Raw genomic sequence first — 23,883 nt, forward strand, 5'->3', positions numbered from 1 at the left:
AGACTCTGTGCTACAGTATAAGCTATATTTAGAACCAAGACGTGTTTGCGCTATCAGACATGTCTCATCCATGTGCAGTAACTTAATGAAAACATGTCTGGCTATATGAGCCCATTTCTCTGCTCTGCCAACTCTCTCCCTGTTTCTCTGTCTCTCACTCCTTCAGCATGTGTGTGCGTGTGTGTGTGTGCGTGTGTGTGTGTGTGTGGCGAACGTGGGGCTATATCCACTGAATACTTCTGAGAGCTCTTAAGAGCCATTTCTACCCCCCTCCTCCTGTAATTTTTTGCACTCAATATTCTAACTAATGTAATTTCGACATTAGCCAGTGAAGCACACTGGTGCTTTCACTTTTCCAATTTTTTCGTGGGATGGTGCTAATGGTTTGCTAGCTTCAGCTCCATTCAGTGCATTTAGCGTTTTTAGGATAATTCACAGTCTGCCCTCCAACTTTTATCTCCTCTGCTAACAGCATGTAGCTAGTTATAATAATTAGTCTCCTCTTGCTCTCCACTCTCAGCGAGAGGGGATGAGAGGTCACTTTCAGATGAATTTTTATCAAAGCTCATTTTCAGAGTGGAGGTAGAGAGCAATTGAAGTAAGACTTAAGGCTCCGGTTGCACTCTTGCTAAAACAAACGCTGTCTCTTTATTCCGCTGTACTGTTCAATTTTGCATTGGAGTTATGCTAGCGTTGAACATTTGGGAGCCAGGGGGGCTTGTTGAGAGCATGAATAAAAGAGTTCCTGGGGTGGAGTGGTGCAGGATCCTGCCGCGCCAGATTTAGATCTGAAACAGAGGGAACAGGAGAGAGGAGAGAAACAGAGAGAGCAATGAAGGAGGAGAGAGGGACTGCTACTGGAACTGTTTCCCATCTACATTCAGCATTAGAAGTCATAACACCCTTTTCGCACCTTGCATTTAAGCAAAATGGTTTAGGACAATCTGCATGACACAATGGCACTCAGATGAAATGTCCCTATATTGATGTGTAACTATAGCTACTCCTTTCTTAGCGGGCCTTTCCCTTCAATAGTTCAATTGTTAATTTCTTCTAGTAACTACACTGGACCAGCTAGGCTTTGCAGCCGGTTTGTGTAATGGGGTGTATGATGTCATTGGTCTGAGTTCAGGGGGCTGCGTTGTGACCTGTCGGCGTGTGTGTTTGTGTGTGTTGATGTTCCAGTTGAACTCTCCGATGAACTCGGTCAGCAGTACGGAGGACATTAAGCCCCCACTGGGCCTCAACGGGGTGATGAAGGTGCCCGCCCAGCCCTCAGGCACGCCCCTCTCTCTCACCAAACACATCTGTGCCATCTGTGGTGACCGCTCCTCAGGTGAGTGACCTCACACACACACACACACACACGCACGCATAGGTGACAAACACATACTGTATGTACTGTATGAAAGGCGATCGCTCAAATCAGTATGAAAACACTGCACATGGGCTGGGAAATATGCGTAGAAAGCAATGCATAATGTAAAAAAGTCATTCTTGAGTTAAATTAAAAACAATCCAGAAGAGCATTCACATTATTCATAAAATCTTGGATATTGTAGTTGAGATTTACATATATGAATATATTATGACAGATTATTATGACAATTATGGCGGATTGGTTTTTTGGGTACAAGTTATCCTAGATGTTAATTTTCTATTGCTGTACAACATTATACCAAGAACATACAGCAAAGGCCCTTGTAGAAATACCCATATTGCATTTACATGCATTCTGCTGCATTAGTATGACAGACAATTCTCTATTTAACATTTTACAGAAGAAACAAATTAATACAGAAAACTCTAATATCTCTTATTAGTCACTAGACCGTTTCTTGTAATTTCTGATGACTGAAAAGAAAGCATAACCTGATTTATATGAAACAATTACTTATGGGGAAGGAGCCAAAGTGCAGCAATAGTTAAGCAAGCATGCATTTAAAAGTATACAGTGCCTTTAGAAAGTATTCAACTTCCTTGATTTTTTTTGCTTTTTCTGGTGTTACAGCCTCAATTAAAAAAACACACAATAGCCCATAATGTCAAAGTGGATTTTTATTAATACTTATAAATAAATTGAAAATGAAATGCCAAAATATGCCTGAGATGTCTCTACAACTTGACTGGAGTCCACCTGTGGCCAATTCAACTGATTGGACATGATTGAGAATGAAACACATGTGACTGTCAGGACACAGATGACAGAGCATGTCAGAGCAGAAACTCTGCCATGAAGTCAAAGGAACTGAATCTAGAGTCAGAGTTGTGAGGAGGTGTAGATCTGGGGAAGGGTATAAAAACAATTTCTAAAGTGTTGGGAGTTCACAAGAGCACAGTAGGCTCCATCATTAGGAAATGGAAAGAAATGTGTAACTACCCAGACTCTTCCAACTAAACTGAGAAACCTCCAAAGAAGATTTAAAGATGGATGGAACCCATGGACCAATCTGACAGAATTACAGAGTTTCTTGTTTGCGATGGGAGATCTTGCCACAACGACAACAGTCAGTGGATCACTTCACAAATCTGGGCGGTAGGGCAGAGCGGCCAGAAGGAAGACACTTATGGGGAAAAAAAAAAAATCGCACGTGACAGCACACCTGGAATTAGCAAAACGGCACGTGAACGAAACTGAAAGGATGAGGCGAAAGACTCTGGCCGTAATGCAAAGCGCTGTGTGTGTGGGGGAAACCAGGCACAACCAATCACAAATCTAACAGCCTCCCTGCTGTGAAGCATGGTGGCAGCAGCACCATGCTGTTAGTAGCTGCAGGCACCGGGAGATTTGTAAGGATAGAGGGAGACGGAGTAGAAGCAAATACAGGCAAATTCATGAGAACAATCTGCTTCAGAATGCCAAAGACATTAGATTGGGGCGATGATTTATGTTCCAACAGGACAATGTTACTAAGAATACTATCAAAGCAAATCTGGAATGGCTTCAGATGGGGATGTAATGATACATTCAGCTAACGGTTTGGTTTGATACATGATACTGGGGTCGTGGTTCGATATTATCACATTATTTGAACAAAATCTGAATGAAGACAATTTTGACTGAAAAAAAATCCCTTTATTTCGGAGGGAAAGCAAAAATAAAACAAAGGATGACTACAGGTTTCTGTAAGGTAATTGAAAACTTTTTAAGACCTTTTAATGCCAGTTCAAATAAAATTAAAGACCAATTCCATCCCCAAATAAGCCTGAAGAGTAAAGCAAACAAAAAAAACAGTAATCCATACATCTGCGCAGTGAGTGAACGTTCTCACTAGAAAAGTAGCGCGAAGAGAAACAGCTACGTATTTAAGATCTGTGGAACCATATTTAAGACTCGAGCACAACATTTAACCATACTGGAGTTGTTTATTATGATGTTGTTGTACATGGTGCAGTGTGTTGCTAATGTTACCTGTAAGGAAAGACTCTCTTACAATAACAATCTTTGTCTTGTCAGTTGTCTCGATGCCATCTTCCATCATTTTAAACCCAAAATGCTGCTGGACAGCAGACTTAAACCTTGATGGAGCGTCCTTAATTTCTGTTTTGACTGAGTCCATCTCGCCACACAAAAAGGTTTTGTATCGCAAAATTTCATGTCACAAACTTTTGTTACATCCCTAGCTTCAGAACAACATTGTGAAAGTCCTTGAGTGGCCCTTTCACAACCCAGACTTTAATTCCATTGAAAATCTGTGGAATAACTTGAAGAAAGCTGTTCAAAAACCCAACCAAATCCAAATCTCCAAGGATGAATATGGCAGCTGTGATCACTTCTAAAGGTGCTTCTACAAAGTATTGACTCAAGGGATTGGAGACTTACTTAAATGAGATATACGAATGATTTATTTTCAAATAAATTTGCTACAATTTTTGAAAACATGCCTACACTGTTGACAAAAGAAATTGTTGACAAAAGAAATTCTCAATTTGATCTTTGATTTGATTTTCAACTCTGCTGCAACAACACAACGTGGAAAAAATCAAGGGGGTTGAACACTTTCAGAAGATGCTGTATCAGTGGTTATATCTGTCAATATCAAATAGACACACATAAAATTGTATGCTCATACACTTACATTCACACTGATTTAAGTACACTTATGTGCTTACACTTTACACCCATACACAAAAACAGACATACACACATACACACACAAACTAGCCAAGTCGATGTGGTTTCTACCATCTCATTTAAACCTTGCCTCCACACAGAAATGTTCATTTCACACTTCACTTCTGGCCTGCTTCGCTCACCCCGCAAAGAGGAAGACCATTCTCTATTGACAACGAGCGAAAGTGTCTGTGGTGTCTGCAGTCTCTCATAGAGGAAGTTGCTCCACCGCATTACCCATCTCTTCTTTCCTTCACGGAGGAGACAGAGGAGAGAGCAGTAACAGATAGCAGTAGTAGTCACAACTTACGCTATTACATCATTATTGCAGCCATCAGTGAAATAGACACATAAGACACTCACACACACTGTCGGTTTTAGTGTGTCTACACCTGAAACATGATGCAGACGACTCCTGAACATGATCAGTGCATGTATCCATTCAAATAAGTTTGAATAAACATTATTCTAAATTTGTCAGCCCTTTCTAATATTAAAGGTTCTGGAAACCCACACAGGTGTAATTAATTTGGCTGATTAGACCTGTCTGGGCGTGTACAGATGTCCTTGATTGACATCTCTGTGACCCTCCTGTTGGTTTTGTTGCACCTGTAAGGGCGGGACAGTTTATGTCTTTATGATTCTTAGTAGTAGAAGGAGTTTGCCAGTATAGCTCCTCCTAACTTCAACCTGAGAAGAGGTCTAATCAGCCAAATTAATTGAAAATACCTGTGTGGCTTTCCAGAACCTTTAGGTTGCACCCATCTTTGCAGATTCTGTGTCTCAGTCATCTCAAGGCTTAAAAGTCCGTCTTTAACAGGTTTCACACCTTTATAACTGATGATTTCATGGAAAGAGCAGTTGGTCCTTGTAGTTTGTACACCCAGTCCATTAAATATCACTATGCAAGGTGAAAAACAGATCTCTTTCAGCCTCTTTCACACATGCAGCCTTCTCCATAAATATTACTGAACTTTTCTGTTTAGAGGTTATGTGTGAATGAGAACCAAAGTCAAAATTCCAGGAAATCAGCTCAGCTGGCAATTTGAAAGACCAAGACCAAGACCAAGACCAAGTAACATATCAAGATTTATGAGAACCATTACCTTAACAGATCAAGCATGCACAATTTAGCATTCAAATGTTGTATTAGTTGGCAAAAATGTCTTCAAATTCCACTGAATGTTTAAAGAAGGTTGGCTGGTTTTGTTATGAAAAAATAACTAGCCTCCTTAGAGATGTGGTAATTATGCAAAAATCACAGATAATAAGCAATCTGAAATATTTAAAAGTAAATGACCACCATGACAAACTGGAGGCCACAGGATAAACTGGCCCCTTTTTAATTTGTTCACCAGTTGCTTGTTGTGTGAATAAGCCAGATCCGCTGCCTGAAACGCTAATTCGGCAATGTTACCAATTCCATGTGTAACAGTGATCACTGATAACAATTTCCCCCACAGTGCATTTGACAGCCCGTCTCTTCTCTGTCCTCAGGTAAACATTATGGGGTGTACAGCTGCGAAGGCTGCAAAGGTTTCTTCAAAAGGACAGTGCGCAAGGACCTGACCTACACCTGCCGCGACAACAAGGACTGTATGATTGATAAGCGGCAGAGGAACCGCTGCCAGTACTGCCGCTACCAGAAGTGTCTGGCCATGGGCATGAAGAGAGAAGGTACAGCACATGACGTTGAGGATAAAGTCCCGCTTAACCTCTCCTGCAAATGTGTACCGATGCGTATACACATACGCGCACAAACACACATGAAGTATACATGAAGAGTGAAGAGTTTCATTGCAGAATCACACACACACACACACACGTATTCCCTCTTAATGGATTGCATGATAATACTGAGGCCGTCCACACGCTCTCTCATCCCCCCCTCCACTTCATTTCCCCTCAATGAACGGGACGGCTCAAGAGGACGGGCATTGTTGAAAAACACAATGAGATGGTAATCGTTTAACACTGCACTAACCACTCTCTAACCACCGAGGTGGGGATTGAGCATTCGGGTCTTGATATGATTCTAGTTGGTGAGCATTTACTTGAGAAATCTCTCCAGTGAATGTAGGGCAGTAATCAAGATTTTTTCCGATTTTACCTTTGAGGACAGATTACGGAGTGGGCAGGACAAGGAAGCTGTTGAATGTTTTGAATTTTATTTCAGACAGATACTGTTTTACGTACCTGATTGGATGGTCGAAGTAGGCGGGACAAACCTCCTTATGATGATGATGATCACAAAACGAGACAACAACTACCAAGATGGCGGCACCGGCAAAGGAATTGGATGATTTTGGATGCGTTTTTTTAAGGACTGATGAAATGGCTAAATCTAGCTTGTTATCATCCAATTCCTTCCTAGGTTTGTCCCGCCTACATCAACCATCCGATCAGGTGTGTTGCACAGTAATTAATTACAGTAAGTAAATTCAAAAAGCACTAAAGACTGGGATCCATGGGGGCTGGACACCAGGCAAACAAGGAAGGGTTCGTTGGGTTGGATTGTGTGAGAGAGAGAGAAGGGGCAGGGAGGTGTGAATTTTAACACTCCACGAGGGTGTTAAGAATATTAGCACTCTTAGCACTCTTAAGCGCTCTTTCACATATTCAACACGTCACTCACTCTCACTGCCTCTCACTGTTATGGTTACCATGGTTAGATACAGAACACAGACTATACTTAATGCAACGTATAGCCAGAAGAGCGGAAGAGCAATGATGACAGTAAGAGACCAGGTATGTTTTGTGTGTGTGTGTGTGTGTGTGTGTAAGAGAGAGTGCACGTGTGTGTGTGTGTGTGTGTGTTAGGGATGGGACGATATGCTTGTCTCACGATATGATTCAATACGCGATATGGGGTTCACAATTCGATACGGCCACCAAGATCAATACAACAACAATTTCTGAGACACAAATCTCTCTAGCAATGGCATTGGCTTGTTAGAATGTAAACAAAAATTTTAAAATGTCATTACAAAGTGTAAATAATATAATTTGGATGGGGGGTTTGTGAAATTGTGATGGACAAGCCGTCTCATTTGTGATTACTACAGCAGAGTAAAATGTAGCTAATATCGCGAGAATTTCAGTGTATCATCCCATCCCTAATGTCTGTGTGTGTGTGTGTGTGTGTGTGTGTGTGTGTGTGTGTGTGTGTGTGTGTGTGTCTGTGTGTGTGTGTGTGTGTGTTTGCCCTCATGCATGTACCGCTCCACTCTGTAAAGGAGAAGGGTGTCAGATGCAGGAGAAAAATCAAAACCGTAGAAAAATAAGTGTGTCTTGGATAGGTACGTTCTGGGGGCTTTTCTTTCCTGGACCAATTTGTCTTGACCTTTACTTGGCCTCTCCCCCTCACTAGTCTCCCCCCTCCTCCCCCCTTCTCTCACTTTTATTTATATCATTGTGGGGCTCTGCGCGCTCCGTTCAAGGATATTATCATTTACTGCCTTTCACCTCACTCAGTGCTGCCTAAGCCTCCCCCCTGTACCCCGAGGGCTGCGGTAGAGAACAAGGCAGCAGTAGCCCAAAAGGCTAAGCGAATCCGCAGAAAAACAGGATTAAATGAATTTATGCTCTCCCAGTCAGGGGAGGAGGATAGGGGGGGGGGGGAAATAAAGCTAACATGATTTCAGCCCTCCTCACCTCTCCCTGACTCCAGCACAAGTATTCTACCCTTGGGCTGACCTCCACCACCAGACAGCAGTTCCTCTAAAGTGGGGCCCCTTTCTCTCTCCTCCTCTAACAACCCCCCACTCCACTCCACCCCCCTCACCCCCAACCCACCACTACGACCTCTGTGATTCAGAACTTGGAATAGAAACAGGAGAAGGGAAAAGGAAAAAAAGATCATCTTGCAAACTCTGTCTGTGTGTGTGTGTGTGTGTGTGTGTGCATTTGGGTTCTCCAGGTGTGTATATGCTGTATGTGTAGGTAGGTTTGCATGCAGACATTGATTCTCAAAAGCCACTTTATCATACAGTAATTCTTTACAATACAACCAAACTTTTTATTAATCCCCGCATGGAAGACAAACTTTTAAAAAGCCACAGTATTTTTTCTGTGGTGAATTGAATTATAGCCTTTTGAAAAGACAGCACACATAAACTCCTGCCTGTGCACACTCACACACACACTCACACACACGCATGTATCTTCTCCATCCTCTCTTGAGGGTGGAGGTGCGGTTTCTGTTGCCTTGGCCACAGTGAGCCTCGGTGTCTGCTCAGCACACAAACCATTTCCTCTGTCTCCTCGCCAAGCCAATCAGATGACAGAACCAACAAGGTTTTGCTTCAACCAGACATTTATTTACACAATATGGAAAAAAAGCCTACTAGACAAAGTCTCCATTGATCTATGTTCAGGCTCTTTCAGAGCTATTCTGTCACGCAGAGTATCTGGCGACCAGGCCTGGCGTAAATGAGGAGTGACAGTCCATACATTATTTATGCGTCTATAAATGATTTGTGTATAAAAGGAGCCGTCTGTTTGTCATTGTACTCTACATGAAAAACACATCTCTTTGATAAGGAAGCTGAGAGAAGTCCTTGAACATTTCCACACTGCTATGTTGTGCATTATGTAGGTCTAAGGTCCTAAATGTATTCCATCCCCGCTGCCGAAGCCATTATTGATGATTCAACTCTCATGTTTACTGGCATAATACATACTGTGTCATGCACTATTCACATGTTTGCAGAGACACACACTGGGACAGGCACTCACACATGCACACACTCTCACGGGTAAGCAAGCAAACACTCACAGGCATGCACTGACATATGTACAGGTGTGTGCACGTACAAACAAGTGCGTATTTTATATGAAATTTCCTACTGGTGTGTACCTGTGTTTGCAGGATTTGTTTTCACACACACACACACACACACACACACACACACACACACACACACCAGCAAGAACTCAAGCACTTAAAGGGGAGGCTCAACACACACACAGCTGTTACAATGCCAATTTTGATAATCGATTAATCAGTTTAGTCAAGTAAAAATACCAAATATTTGCTGGTTACACTGGTTACAGCTTCACAATTGCTAAGATTTCTTTGCGTTTCTCCGTTTCATGTTATAAAATGAATACTTTAAAGTTTTTGCTTTGGCTGCTGGTCAGACTAAGTAAGCATTAAGACATCACTTTGGGCTTTGGTAACTTGTAATAGGCATTTGTCATTTTTTACACTAAATGACTAAATTATTAATCGAATCGAAAAAATAATCGGTAGTTGCAGCCCTAGTATAGTCATTACATCAACTACTTCACTTACTCGTAGGTAAAATCAAACCACAAACTGGTGTAGCAGCTTAAAATGCTGTGCTACAACTGGGCCGCATAAGCAATAGACTTCATTTGCATTTAATCTTTAGACTAAAGGTTTCGTACCCCATTGACTGCTAACAACTGATAACAGAACTTTTGAGCCCCCTGGGTAGAAGCTTGCTTGGTAATCAATAAGACTTCTAAAGGGCTTCTTAAAACCCCGAACCTTCCTCTTAACACACCAGAGCTCATGAGCTCACATGCTGACACTATGCGAGCAGCAGTAGTGACCGGAACCAGTTTTGTTACATGCAGCCGTTCAGGAGGAGCGCCAGCGAGCCAAGGACAAGAATGAGAACGAGGTGGAGTCGACCAGCAGCGCCAACGAGGACATGCCCGTGGAGAAGATTCTGGAGGCTGAGCAGGCGGTGGAACCCAAAACCGAGACCTACATCGAGACCAATCTTGGCGTGCCGTCCAATTCGGTGAGTTGGTGACCGCCATAAAAAAGTTTATATTGTTTTTACACTTCTCTCAAGCAAACACTCCCATACTGTGTTACTGTACAACATGTGATCATCGTATGCACACATTCATGCATAATATGTGCGCCCACGTACACAAACACATGCGCACAGTGGGTGATTTGTTTTGGATTTAGCCAGGGGCTGACAAATCTTCCTTCAGTTTTATCCATAAATTTATTTAACAAAATGGTTACTATTCTCCATTCTCACCCTATGGTAGCATTGCATCCATTTGGGGGGATTTTCTGGAACCGCTGTGGCCAAAAATCACAGGTGAAAACCACAGACATGGAGTGAAATACTTTAACATTACAATAAAACAGTTGCCCTTTGCATAAAATGTTTATAACTGGCTGTACTGCGTGCATTCACTGTACTCGTGCCATTTTCTGATGAATGTGGACATTTTCATTACACAGTTTTCCTGTGTGTAACAGTCTCTTAAATGTGTCAGTGAGGTAATGGGGAGAGATACCATGGAGTATCTGTTTTCTCACATTTTTCTCTCCTTTATCCTCCCCTTTATCATCCATCTTTCTAATCTCCCCATCATGTCCCTATGGCCCTATCAGATTGATATAGGCTGACATGTGCACGGACGCCTCCGAATTAGTCTTTTACAAGCACTTCCTTGTTAAGAAGCCTCTGCAGCGAAAAGGGGAAATGAGATTGTTGTCTCTGTTTACTCATTAAATAAAGCTAGCTTCTGGTTGTTTTTGGAGTGGAGTCTACAGCTGACTGGCGGGAAGTTTAACAACACCCTGCCACCTGCTGGTAGGGGACGGAGATGAATGTCTACTCCGGATTATCGCTTATCCTCCCCTCCCTTAGTCCCTTTGGAGGTGACAACTAGTGGTCCGGCGTGCTGCTTCACCCACTCGCCTCGGATCAACTTCTTCGCTCACCCATCAGCTGTGGGTTTCCTCATCCATCTCCTCAGTATCAGCTGGGCACTGTGGGCTGTCTTTGACACAGAGGAGACTAAGACTGATGAATAATGCAACAGGCAGACTGTTCCTGAAAGCATCCCACAAAGCCTGCGCTTTCTCAGGAATTCTGCTGGAACATGAGAAACGGAGTTGTGCAGCAGCCTACTAAAGGAGGCAGGAAGGGAGGGAGGTAAGGGAGGGAGGGAGGGGATGGTGAAAGGGAGGGAGGGAGGTGAGTGAGTGAGTGAGTGCTTCTTCTGGGATTCATCTGCTTTAGGGGAGGGAAATGTCCTGTGAAGTAAAGGTAGAAATGTGAAGGCTGTTATGTGAGTAAATGGGAGCTATTTTGGGGGCCAGATGGAAACGTAGGAGATGAGCGTTGACATTAGGGAGAGGGAGAAGGAGTGGGGAGTCACACGGGAGCGGCTGGCAGCTCAGACACACTAATGCACTGAGTGTGTTTGGGCTCGGGCACGGCGGGGCCCGGCACCGCTCACTGCCTGCCTGACACCAATAGGGGGCATTTCAAGGGACTACAGAGGAGAAGAAAACAGCATTGATATTCAGTTTCTCTCTGTTATTTGGCTCTCTAATCCTTTGGTAGGTCCTGATGCTATTGTTTAGGGATGGGACGATATATTGAAATATATCGCGATACAAAAAATGTGGCAGTACGTATTGCAAAGCAGGAAAATGAATCGCGATATTACCCACATTTTATTCTGCTTTAGTTCTCATCACAATTCCACAAGCTCTCCATCGAAATTATATTATTTACACTTTGTAATGGCATTTTTAAATTGTTGTTTAAATTCTAGCAAGCCAATGCCACTTATAGAAAGATTTGTGGCTCAGAAATAATTCTGCATGTTGTCATTGAGCTTTTATTTATTACATCGTATCATGAACCCCATATCTGTATCTTTAACTGAAGCAGGGCCCGGGGTGTTGGGAGAGTATCGGAATGTGTCCCCATGTCATGCGGGCCGTCCTGGCCATGACGACTCCCCTCTTGTCCGAGTCTCGTCCCCCTGCCTCCCCCCTGTGAGGTCTCCTTTGAGAGGCACTGCCCCGTGGGATAATTAATCACAGGGCCCGGGCCGTGAGTGCACACCATGAATAGGCTGCTGCCACTGTCTAATGGCCGGGGTCTGGCCAAGCTGAATAAAGTGTGTTTATCTCATGGTGACCTAGAACAGGAGTTAAACAGGCGTTAGTAATGCGCCTTCAGTCAGACAAGGAAAGGCCTTCTTTCAAGGAGGAGGGGGAGAGGAGAACACGCTATCATTCAGTCACGCTGGGGGGTTCTCTTTCCCTTTCCTCCATCCATCTCTCTCTCTCTGACTTCCTCTCTTTCTCGCTTTCTTTCTCAATTCTCAGTGCCGATTGTGCCATACATTCAGTCTCTTATCTTTTCTTTAACTTAAAGGCAGGAAGCGCTAATATTATTTACATGATACTTAGCTGATGAATCATCCCACACTCTATAATATAAAGACATGTTTTTTTTTTTATCTAAAAAAGTGGGACACCGAGTAATTCATTTCCATACTGATCCATATGAGTACCCGATTTCTCTTTGTTGTCACGCTAGCATAGTGTGGTTCAAGCAGAATAATGAAAAATTGAAAGGCAAATCTTTCGTCTCCCCTTCACAAGTGATGAAAATTTTATGGGACAGTTTGCAAGCCTGGCATTTCTCTAAGCTGCCGGGATGGCCGACCGTGGCTGCGGAACATGCGCGGCTAAAAAAGCCTTTGATTTGCCCAGGAACGAAGACAATGTTGTTTGTGGCAGGCATTAAAAAGATCTGCTCAAAGGGGGCTCTCTGCTAAAATCCAGTCACTTACAATTTCTTCTCTCCCTTAACTCTGCAACCTCGGGGGGACGGTTTCCCTTTGCTTCGACTCCGTGCTTCCTCCCGCTCATCTGCCACACATTTTCAGAGAACGATCAGCATGGCCGTTATTCTCTTGGGTGAGGGGGATCTTCACTGTTAAGAGAAGAGCAAGTGCCTCTCGCAAGTTGCGCTGTGAGGTGTGTCCCTGGCGGACTGTCGCACTGTCACACAGCCTAGACGTTAGGTTCATGTTATTCTCTCACAGGTCATGGCGGGGCTCCTCCATTGTGGCCCCCCCCCCAGCATCCTAAACGCTGTTTCTGTGACTTGAAGTGCAGTAAGTACAGTAATGTGATGCCTGAGGATTGTTGCGGGAAAGCGTAAGCTCCTCTCCCCCTGTCATCTCCACAGACAGAGGCAGAGAAACCAGGTCAGTATAAACATGGCTAAGATAGCCCCATACAACATTCATGAGCCTCGCCATGTTTAACGAGAACTCTGGGACTTGTATTCTTTTGAGGGGGGGGGGGGTGGCTCGACTGTGGCGCGCGCTGAAACCCCTTTTGGTTTCCTTTGTTTTGGCTGGGGCTGCCCTTTGGAATGAATTAGCTGAATCTGTTTATGTGTTTTTGAGAGAAGCGCAGCTCGCAAAAAACTGTCGCACTGAGCCGCGCCGTCCACGTCTCCCACGGAGATCAGATGCTGAAATATTCATAAGATGCCTGTTTTCTTTTCTCCCCCTGAAGGGAAAAAAAATGACTTTCAGTTTTCAAAACAGTGTAGGCTTTGTGTCTGGTTAACTTTTTTTAATATTTCAAGCGCCCATCTCTGATACTCTGCAGTCAGAGTGAGTTTCACACCATGGGGAGGGAGAGAGAGGGAGAGGATTGGATGGATGGAGTGGTTATAGTCTTAGGCCTGTGTATTTTAAAAGGAGACTATGAGGGGAAGGATGTTTTTTTTCCTTCATCTTGAGCTAATCTTCTCTTGAGAGCCGCAGTTGATGTTGGGATCCTCCGAGCTTTTACCATTGATCGGTGGGATTTGGAGAAGGAAGTTAGGGAGAAGTTGCTCTGACTGTTATTGTCAGAGTGCGAGTTCACACACGGATACTTTAGAATTTAAGGATGTTTACTTGATATAAAATTATGCACAAAAGCGTGTGCACTTTCTTTCTTAGTCTTTGTTTACAGACACGCACATGAAAGGATTTGGACTCCGGGGACAGGGGTAAATTAGTCCTCTGTGATTGACAGTATTGTTTGGGATCTTTTTTTTTTTTTTCCCTGCCCGGATGGATTTACATTTTAGAGTTAGTCGTGTGCAAGTTGCATTAGGATTCCACCGCCGCTCGTAGGCTCCCTCTGGGTCAAAGAATAATGCTTCCTTTCAGTCTGATGTATCAGGACAGTTAAGGACTGCCTGTCCTTGCCTTCTGACTGACACTTCAATTGCACGCAAAAAAAAAAAAAAATCTTAACAAGAAAACTGCAAATGGGGTGATATAGTTTCACTTGCTGAATCAAGAATTTCCTCAAATCAAACGTCATCATCTTAAAACAAATGGAGTGGTCTGCCTTAGTTCAAGGCAGATAATGAAAAACAGTACATTCAATCAGGTGTGTCCAAACTTTTGACTGGTAGTGTATAGATAGAAAAAAATCTTGGGGAGGAGGAGAAAACAATGATACTTGCTGCCAGATATGTTTGATTGTGTTATAATTTCAGGGATGATAATTAGTGATGAATTAGTGTCACATGTTTGATGAATATTTAGAATATTAAATACACAAATAGTCTGATTACACAGTAATAGTAAATGTTCAACGCTCACCACATGGCTAAGAATACACTTACTCAAGCTATTGAAGGCCCAAGGCTGAGAGAGGCTTTTTATTGGCATATGCACTGAGTGTAAAAAATATTATATAAATATAATAAATAGACAAATTAGACACATTCAGAAGTTTTAAAATCCTTCTTTAGCCTGTCTCCACTTTTTCATCCTCATCTCCTCTTCATGACTTAAGTGGATCTCATGAGATGAAATCAATAAAGGATTGTAGCTTTCTCCTTGATCCACCTGGAGCATTTATATCATGGAGAGATTTAATGTTCCTATTTTGTACACAGAATGAACAGTTTATGCTTTAAAAAAAAAAAAACTTCTCTTCAACTTTGTCTGTTGAATCACTTGACTGAGAGGAGTCTCAACAGTGTGATGACTATGTTAACATTTAGTATTGGCCAAAACAGTCTCTGTATTCAGTCAGGAGTGCAGTCACACTATCATCACAGTAAAGCGTTTCTGTGAAATCACATCATTTGTGCATTTGCTGAATTTTACAGAGGTATAATGGTGGCCCCGTCCAGCCAAGTAATGAAGTCCCACTTGAGCTCCTAAGCACTTGTTCTGTTGCAGAGTGTCAGTAGAGTGTCAGTAGGGGCCCCTTGAGCTCCACTCGCCGTCCAAAAGGCTGATTTGTGTGTAGGCTAAAAGGTCCCCGAGGAAAGAGCCGGCTTGGAGAAAGTCGTTTTTTTACCAGCAGCTCTCTGCAGGTATTTCCTCCTTGAGCCGGGGCAGAATCACTGTTTGTTTTGCCTTCCTACTCAGTCCTCTTCAGAGGATATCATTCACAGTGTAGTGTGTGTGTAAGTGTGTGTGTATGTGACAGTTTGTATTGTAGTTTCTAGTGTGCCAGTGGTGACGGGTGGCTCAACATGACACCAGGCTTTCAGCCAAAATACACATATGCAGCAATCAAACACACAGACACAAACGCACACACGCACTCACAAGTTTTATGACATTTATCCATCCTTTTCGCCAACTGGATTTCTAATATCAAGATTTTTGTGTGTGTGTGTTTGTGTCTGTCTGTCCGTGTTCCCCTGCAGCCCAACGACCCAGTGACGAATATCTGCCAGGCAGCTGACAAGCAGCTCTTCACCCTGGTGGAGTGGGCCAAGAGGATCCCCCACTTCTCTGAGCTGCCGCTGGACGACCAGGTCATCCTCCTACGAGCAGGTCGGTCCAAAGAGCCTACAGGAGTTAAACATTTTTTTAAAAAGCATAGGAAAAAACAGGGCGCACAAACCAACCAACAAACACATAGAGCCTAGCTTTTATAGAGGTGCTCCCAAACCATTTCATTAGACTAATGAATAATATGAATAAATAGTAAGATACATAGATAGATCCTTACATACATACATACATACATACGTACTATAGATACACACTACCAGTCAAACGTTTGGACACACGCATTTTTCTTTATTTTTACTTTTTTTCATGTTTTAGAATAATAATAAAGACATCAAAACTATGAAATAACACAAATGGAATTTGTCAAATCAAAACTATCTTATATTTTAGATTCTTTAAAGGAGCCGCCCTTTGCCTTGATGGAAAGGCAAAGGCTTTGGAAAGAAATTCATACACAGGCCTCAACTTCACTATTTATATTTGTCTAAAAAACAAATTTCAAACATTTAAGCAGAAGCTGTTAGATCAAAATGGCTTTAAGAGAATGAAAAACATAGTACATTCAATCAGGTGTGTCCAAACCTTTGACTGGTACGTTATAGATAGAAAAAGTTCTTTGGGGAGGAGGAGAAAACCAGATATGTTTGATTGTGTTATAATCTCACAGATGATAATTAGTGACTAAATTGTCTAGGATGCATTGCATGTGTATTGCATGAGTATTGTCCATAGCATTGCATATAATCATATTTATCATATGAACAATTTTTAAAATAGTTTTTAGAATTAGGAATTCCTTTATTTCCTATAGTTCCTGTATCCTGTACTGTTGTAATGTGCTTTGGTAACACGCAATACTACTTGATTTCTGCCAATAAAGCCTTTTCTGAATCTGAATCTAGATAATATATATATATATATATATATGTATACAGTATATACTGTATATATTTAAAAATCTAAGCAAAATAGAGCTTGGATGGACTATTAACCAGCCAAATCAGGTCATAACCATAAATAACTATTCAGGTCATGTGACAGTGTGAGACCACCAAGGTCAGAGCGGCACATTGTGTGTATTTCTGTGAAACAGCTGAAGCTAAAGGATCATAGAATCAGCAGCAGATAACAGAGAGTGAATCATCTGTCACTTCTGTTGCATTCACTATCATCACATGCGAGGGGGTCTTTTGGGTTCTCCCAACACATTGCCCTTGTTGCCCGCCTGTCGCTCCAAATTACACCATTATAGTCTAAATCCACCTCGAGGAAAAAATGCTATTACACACCCATCCCATACCCTCAAAAAATCCTCCCATCACTCCTTATCCTTCACGCATAGACCACAGTGATGGAGAGACTTCAGAAAGGGAGAGAGAGAGACACGTTATTCTGGAGAGCTCCTCTCTTCTCGCCGCTCAGGTTTTCTATAAATAACCACTTTAGTTCTGCTGTATCACAGATAAAAGCATCCCAGCCCCTCTCATACCCAACTCAACTCTGGGGAGAAGAGGGGAGTGTTGCTAGGCAGAACAGTTAAAGGAGCCCTGTCACTCAGAAAGCAGCGTCTTGTGTCTTCAGCGTGCTCTGTGTCAACCCCTTGCTTTGGCACATCAACAGTGTTGTCTTTATTGCAATGGCAGGCGCAGTTCATCCCTTTTACACGCTTGTCTCTCTGGAAAGCATGATTCAAATGTCTTGGTAATAACCTGATGCCTGCGCCTGAGAGAGCTGCACGCTTTTACCGTGCAGCTTAATTGATTCATTGGAATTCCCCTTTGTTGTCAGTTTCATTTTGCTTGAAATGCTATGTGAACTTTTGTCCTGGGTATTTGCTCGGTCTTTCCTCATACTCTCCCCGATCCCCTCTCCCCGTCTCTGTCTCAGGTTGGAATGAACTCCTCATTGCGTCATTTTCGCACCGTTCGATAGCGGTCAAAGACGGGATTCTGTTGGCCACCGGGCTGCATGTGCACCGCAACAGCGCCCACAGTGCCGGAGTGGGAGCCATCTTTGACAGGTCATCATCACCATATCACTAAGCCTTAATAGATCCAATAGTCACCTTATTTTAAAGTATTATAAATGTAAACTGCAAGAAACAATTGTCATAATAGGAATTTTGCCAGTACATGACATTTAGGTTCTGCCTTTCTGTAAAACATTTCTTTCATTTGCATAACATTTCTTTATATATATATATATATATATATTCATACATATATGGAGAGAGAGAGACAGAGAGAGAGATAGAGATAGATATATATAGACACACACATAGTCTAGGTGTATGATTTCCTTCTTTCTCTCTATGATTTCCTTCTCTCTTTGTCTCTCTCTAAATATCTATCTATCTATCTATCTATCTATCTATCTATCTATATACATATATACACATCTATATACAGTACTGTGCAAAAGTCTTAGGCATATGTCAAAGATATCCATGAAGTCAAGATGCTTTCAAAACTAATGAAATGAAAAGTTTCTGAATATCAAAAAATTACAATAAACAGCAGTCTACTGACACACTAATGCAGAAGACAAATAAACATCTAAGACTTCTAAGAAATGTATATAAAAAATCTAGGGTGCTTGAGACTTTTGCACAGTACTGTTATTGATTGACACCAATAATCATTAAATATGTATACCTATATGCAGCAGAGGTCCCAGAAAATTTCCCAGAAAATGTGAAAACAAACCCATGCACACAATGGAATCAGTCTTTGAGCTGCAGGGTGCACTGTGGTGACCCTGCTGCTCCCTGGAAGGTGTGTTACTGACATTCCAGGGCAGCAAGCTGACAGACAGACAGAAGCCTCACTGGAGTCTGCACTGTCTGCTCAGCTGCATCACTCCTCCAGTTTGTGTTAATGACTCGGAAAGCACGAAACATTTGAAAAAAATAAAACGCACACACAATTTGGAAAAGTAGTATAATAGTTACAGTGTGTGTGTGTGTGTGTGTGTGTGTGTGTGTGTGTGTGCTCCTGCAGAAGCAGAGATCAGTATGACAGATAGTTGGTGCTGAGAGGTGTTGTCATCAAACCCATATTAACAGAGGTTTCCATATCTAGACTGTGCTGACTGTGGTAGCACTCCAAAGGCCAAAGCCACTTTCATCCGCTCCTCTTCTTTCCCTCTCTCCCTCTCTCCTTCTCTCCCTCTTTTCTCTCTCTCTCTCTTTCTTGTGTCTCTCTACCCCTCTGGTCACCAAAGGTCTTTGTGCTCACTCATTAGCGTAGTGCAAGTTCACTTCCAAAGGATGTATTACAGCTCTGCATTAACTGTGGTGAGCATTAAGATACAGAGCACTGATAATGTTTCTTTATCTACTCCTCTCTCCTGCAACCATACAAATGAAAAGGCTGATTAACTTAAACACTTGAGTCTTTTTCTTTTTTTTTACCGCTGTTGTTCCTCGGAGCAAATTGAATTAGGATGAGCTAAGAGCCACAATTGACTTTGCTCTCTGAGAGAGAGAGAGAGAGAGAGAGAGAGAGAGAGAGAGAGAGAGAGAGAAGGAAACTGAGAGAGTGAGAGTCAGAGGGAAAAAGAGCGTCAGGCAGGGGGCGTGACCGAGTCAAAGAGGGGTGAGAAGTTCGGATGACTCCACATGCTGACACTCCCACCAGTGATGTCACACGCAGATGGTGGGAGTGTCGGTGTTAGATTACAGATTATGTTTACTCTGTGGCTTTCGTGGGTTTCCTTTTTTGAAAACCATCTACTAAATATAATTACTCTGCAGTGTTGTAAACTTTTCCAGTGATTTAACTGTGCCTATGTGGGCTGTGAATAGTCTTGTGTGTGTCTTTTTTTTTTTTTTTATCTTGAACAGACTTGTATTTGCAATTCATTTTTAGTGTTTTATTCTATTTGGAGTAACAGATGGGTGGGGTTTACTGGATATGGATAGAGCAGATGAAGTCTTGTAAGTTGATCAGAACAATGTAGTAAATCGACTCAAATTGTTTCCTGTCATCTAAAATTTCTGGCAGTCATTATGTTGTCTGATGTGACACAAAAGTAATCTGGTAGCCAAGCAGGATAAAACAAACTCTAAATAGTATTTGCAAATGCCATTTGATCCAAGTATGATATTGAATAAGCCAGATATCTGACTTTTTTAAAAAAAAATTTATTTGTTTTGTGCTCAGAGTGCTCACAGAACTGGTGTCCAAGATGAGGGACATGCAGATGGACAAGACAGAACTGGGGTGCCTTCGAGCAATCGTCCTATTCAACCCAGGTAACACACTTCAGCTTTCCAAAAAAAAAGGCCCTCCATCCTTTCCCACACTGTGCTATTTAGTAAACCCATTAACAACAAATGTTATTCATTGTTAGTCATTGTTAATCAATTATGTGTTTGTTTTGTTAATGAAAAATGTGCCCTTGAATGAACTCAAAATTATTGTAGCAAGGAAATTAGAGTCCAAGTTGCACTGACCAGTATTTGCCCATGGGGTTGAAGCTCAACTTGTAAGCAGGTAAAAATTAGTTTATGCTAGTGGAGCTGCTCAGTGGCCAATAGCAGAAGACTATGGTTGTATAGGCAGCTGAATATTTATAACTGTATGAGTGTGAAGAGCGGAAATGCTGAAAAAGAGGCATGCATGCTCATCAAACGGCTTCTCTTGCTAAATGTATAAATAAAGGTTAAAAAATACCAGCATACTCCATCCAGGCAGTATTATAGGGGGGATTTTGTAGAATGCAGCATAGTATTACTGTTATTGTTGTTGCTGTTGTTATTATTATTTATTATTTATCATTTATTATTATTTTATTATTTCTGTATGTGTCTCCGCAGACTCTAAAGGTCTGTCCAACCCAGGTGAGGTAGAGGCTCTGAGAGAGAAAGTGTATGCCTCTCTGGAGGCCTACTGCAAACAGAAGTACCCCCGAGCAGCCTGGCAGGTACGGCAACAATCCTCTGCAGTGAAGGCTATGTGCATTTTTTTTTTTTTTTTTTGCTTGCTCTCTCTTTACACAAGGTTTCTCTCCACAAGGTATTTTGGTTTTATTTATTGTACACTGAAATAACAAGAAACAAATAAAATTTAAACAAGGCATGATGGAAAGAGCTGGATGGAAGATCATTTTTCATAATCTTTCATTCACATCTGTTTTCACCATGTGCTCACCAGTCAGCATGTAAATTGTTAGGTGTTTTTTCACATAATAGGCCTCTTATCATTTTTCCTTTTTACTGAAATGACACACTACACAGATGCATTACGTGGTTTTGGGAAAATCATTTGAATTTCAGAAAAGGTCCAAAAAAATAAAGCTTAAAAAATGATTTCTTTAAGGGCCGAGTCTGTGATTGCATTTTGGCAGCTCCTGTTGAAACACTGTGTTCAGTGTTTATTTATACAGTGATTTATTGGTTTAAAAAACATTATTTTTTACTTATTTACAGTTGAGCTCTTGATTAAATGGCAGTGTGTGACAGTTAAACATGAATTTATTTTGAGGGTGTAAGGTATGGGTTGCAGCTTCAAGATGGAAAAGAACCCGCTTTGGAAAACATGCTGTACCTCACTTCATTTTAGGCAGAGCAGAGCACTTCCTGAAGTTGAGAAAAGTTAAACACAAAATTTTGCATGTCATCGCCAACTGAATAGAGCATTAAATAAAGTGTGCAAAACTCGCTCTTTCATTTGTCTGAACTATATTGTTGAAATCAGTGATGCAGTGTGTACTAAGATTTTCTTCTTCATGTCATCCTCATCCACCTCTCATGTATAATGTTGACGTTTTCCATTTGTCTTCTGTTGCGGCAGGTTTGCCAAGCTGTTGCTGCGGTTACCAGCACTGCGCTCCATTGGCCTGAAGTGTCTGGAGCACTTGTTCTTCTTCAAGCTCATCGGTGACACGCCCATCGACACCTTCCTCATGGAGATGCTAGAGGCGCCCCATCAAATGACATAATGGTGGACAGGGTTAAGCCCTCTCACCCCCCCCTCCTGTCCCGCCACCCCTCCCACATCCTCCACCGGCCCTGGCTATAGGGGAGCGGGGTCCTTTGAACCCCCTCCCCGGCAAGACAGACACACACGTGACAACATTGGACGGAGAAACGCCAGGTGCGGGGCCAGGAGCGCCCCTCCCTCCCTCCCTCCCTCCCCTGTCCCTTTGACGTGTTTCGAGAAAAAAAACAAAAGAATTCATCATGTCTATGGGTCTGTTTTATACCTTGTAAAAATATATAAATAAGAAATATATATATGACAATTCATGAGACAAAATGAGTGACAACGGTGGACTGAATTGAGGACGGACCGAGGATAAAAGAGATGTATTGAGCCATTGTTTTGGTCTTTGCTTTTTCTAATCTTGACAAACAAAGCGGAGATGATCAGGTCTAAAACACCCGCAGGTGTATTCTAAACGGTGGTGATGTCATAATTGGACACTCAGAGTCGTGATCGGGACAATCGTGTCTTGGACTTGTCGAAGAGCCTCGGGCCGCCTGGTCCGACCCTAGACTCGGACCGGAGCCCTCTGTCTTTCAGGACTTAACTTAGGGGAGGGATGGCGGAGGGGGTGGGGGTTGGGGGTTGGGGACTCCTCTGTTCCTGTCCGATTCAGCTGGTCCAGGACAAGTCAGGTCCTGCACTAGCTGATTTGAAGTGTAAGCTTTCGGAATAGGACTCAGAGGTGGGACTAACAAGACTGCAAGTGTGCTCAACTCAGGTCTCTGCCCAAATCCAACAAATTAAACCATGTCTTACTCTATTAGCACTGTGTAACACCGGGGAAGGACACTACATTAGTCCAGCAATCAGCCCTTCAGTAACTGTATTGATTGATCGGAGTTGGGATGAGCTGGGAGAGCTTGATATGGACAATCTGCTCAGTTCTTTCTGCCCACGGAGAAAAGCAACCTTGGGCACAAAGACGCTATGTTTTGGACTGTTGTTGCGTCAGCCTCGCACTAGCTTTACGCTACACGAGCGTCACTGCATGCTCTGAAAGGCTTTGGATAGGTGCAGAAAAAAAAATTTAACTGTTCTATTTCAAACATTTGGCCTTCGTCACAACAAATTCTGAAACCTGGATGGCTGGAATGTGAATGGATGGTCTCATCCAAGGTGATGCCATGGGGAAACTGTTGTGTGATCAGAGCAAAGTGCTTTTGAAGTGATGCCATATCTTTGTCGTGTTCGCCGGCCTCTGAGCTCCTTTCGTCCCTCTCTAGCCTCCCCCACTTCTCATTTCATGTGAATTTCAGCACACCATTATCACCTCCACACTCAGTAATCCCTCTGCTCCATGCAGCGGGTCCTAGCTTTAGAACCACCTTATATCTACCTGTACAGAAAGTTACAACCGTATACAGTATTGATGGTATTTTCGTTTTTCATTTAAACAACAGCAATGCGCGATTACCTCCGTTTCCATCCCTCAGACTTTCAGTTCTCGACACTTCCTCAGCCCCGGGCTTGAACCGTATACATGGGAGAAGTGCTTGTTGTTGCAGCAGAGCCATTGTTTTGTTTATTTGTTTGTTACTTGGCACTTAACCTCATGACAGTGGAGTCAGGTTCCTTCACAGAGAGCTGATATGATGTACCTCTGGGGCGGACTTTGGCCGAGGCCTGGTCAGGAACTCCCTAATATTTTGCCTGTCCTTCCTCAGAGGGATACACGCTCAACTCTCTCTGCACTTCTCTGGACAACCAAGTGTCATTTAAGTCAAACTGAAATGTTAAATATCTCCATGCTATGTATAAATATGCTATATGCCCATATTCTGCTTTTTTCCTTTTCTTTTAATGCTGCAGCTGCTGCAAAACTATGCATCGTGCGCATTTCCAAAGATTGTCCATAGAGCGGTTGCATTTTGATAGTAATGGTATGGCTTAAACTGGTCTGCTATTATAATGTTTAAAGGACAAAACCAGTGTTTTTGAGATGTGGGTCCGCTGTAATAATTCCTTGACAGGAGTAAATACCTTAGACAGTTATTCAGTATTTTTTCCATTATTCAGATATTTGAGTCATTCTTTATTGATTCATTTTTGCTTGATGGATTATAGGCTTATTTGGAAATGAAGCTGGAATAGTAAGCGTCAAATAGCTGTTTTCCCTCTTTCGAGGGTGTATTATGGAACAGTGGAGCGACATTTCAGAAAAAAAAACATCTGTCACCTCAGAGGATATTTTCATCAAATGTGATC

General features: G+C 42.3%; 1 protein-coding gene across 1 annotated transcript; it reads left to right on the forward strand.

The window, feature by feature from the left end:
* Positions 1-1,185: 1,185 nt before the first annotated feature.
* LOC139643974 (retinoic acid receptor RXR-alpha-A-like) lies at positions 1,186-22,142 on the forward strand. Its single transcript, XM_071519305.1, is given in 9 exon segments — positions 1,186-1,336; positions 5,612-5,791; positions 9,719-9,888; positions 15,598-15,727; positions 17,576-17,708; positions 19,852-19,943; positions 20,508-20,596; positions 20,598-20,614; positions 21,484-22,142. Coding segments are annotated over 9 exon segments (1,098 nt in total). The 5' UTR covers positions 1,186-1,197; the 3' UTR covers positions 21,632-22,142.
* Positions 22,143-23,883: the final 1,741 nt, after the last annotated feature.

The sequence above is a fragment of the Centroberyx affinis genome, unplaced genomic scaffold (genome assembly GCF_046629955.1).
Source record: "Centroberyx affinis isolate AG114_WGS23_722 - 3 ecotype Tasmania unplaced genomic scaffold, CSIRO-AGI_Caff_v1 ptg000684l_1, whole genome shotgun sequence".
In the NCBI taxonomy this organism is placed as follows: domain Eukaryota; kingdom Metazoa; phylum Chordata; class Actinopteri; order Beryciformes; family Berycidae; genus Centroberyx; species Centroberyx affinis.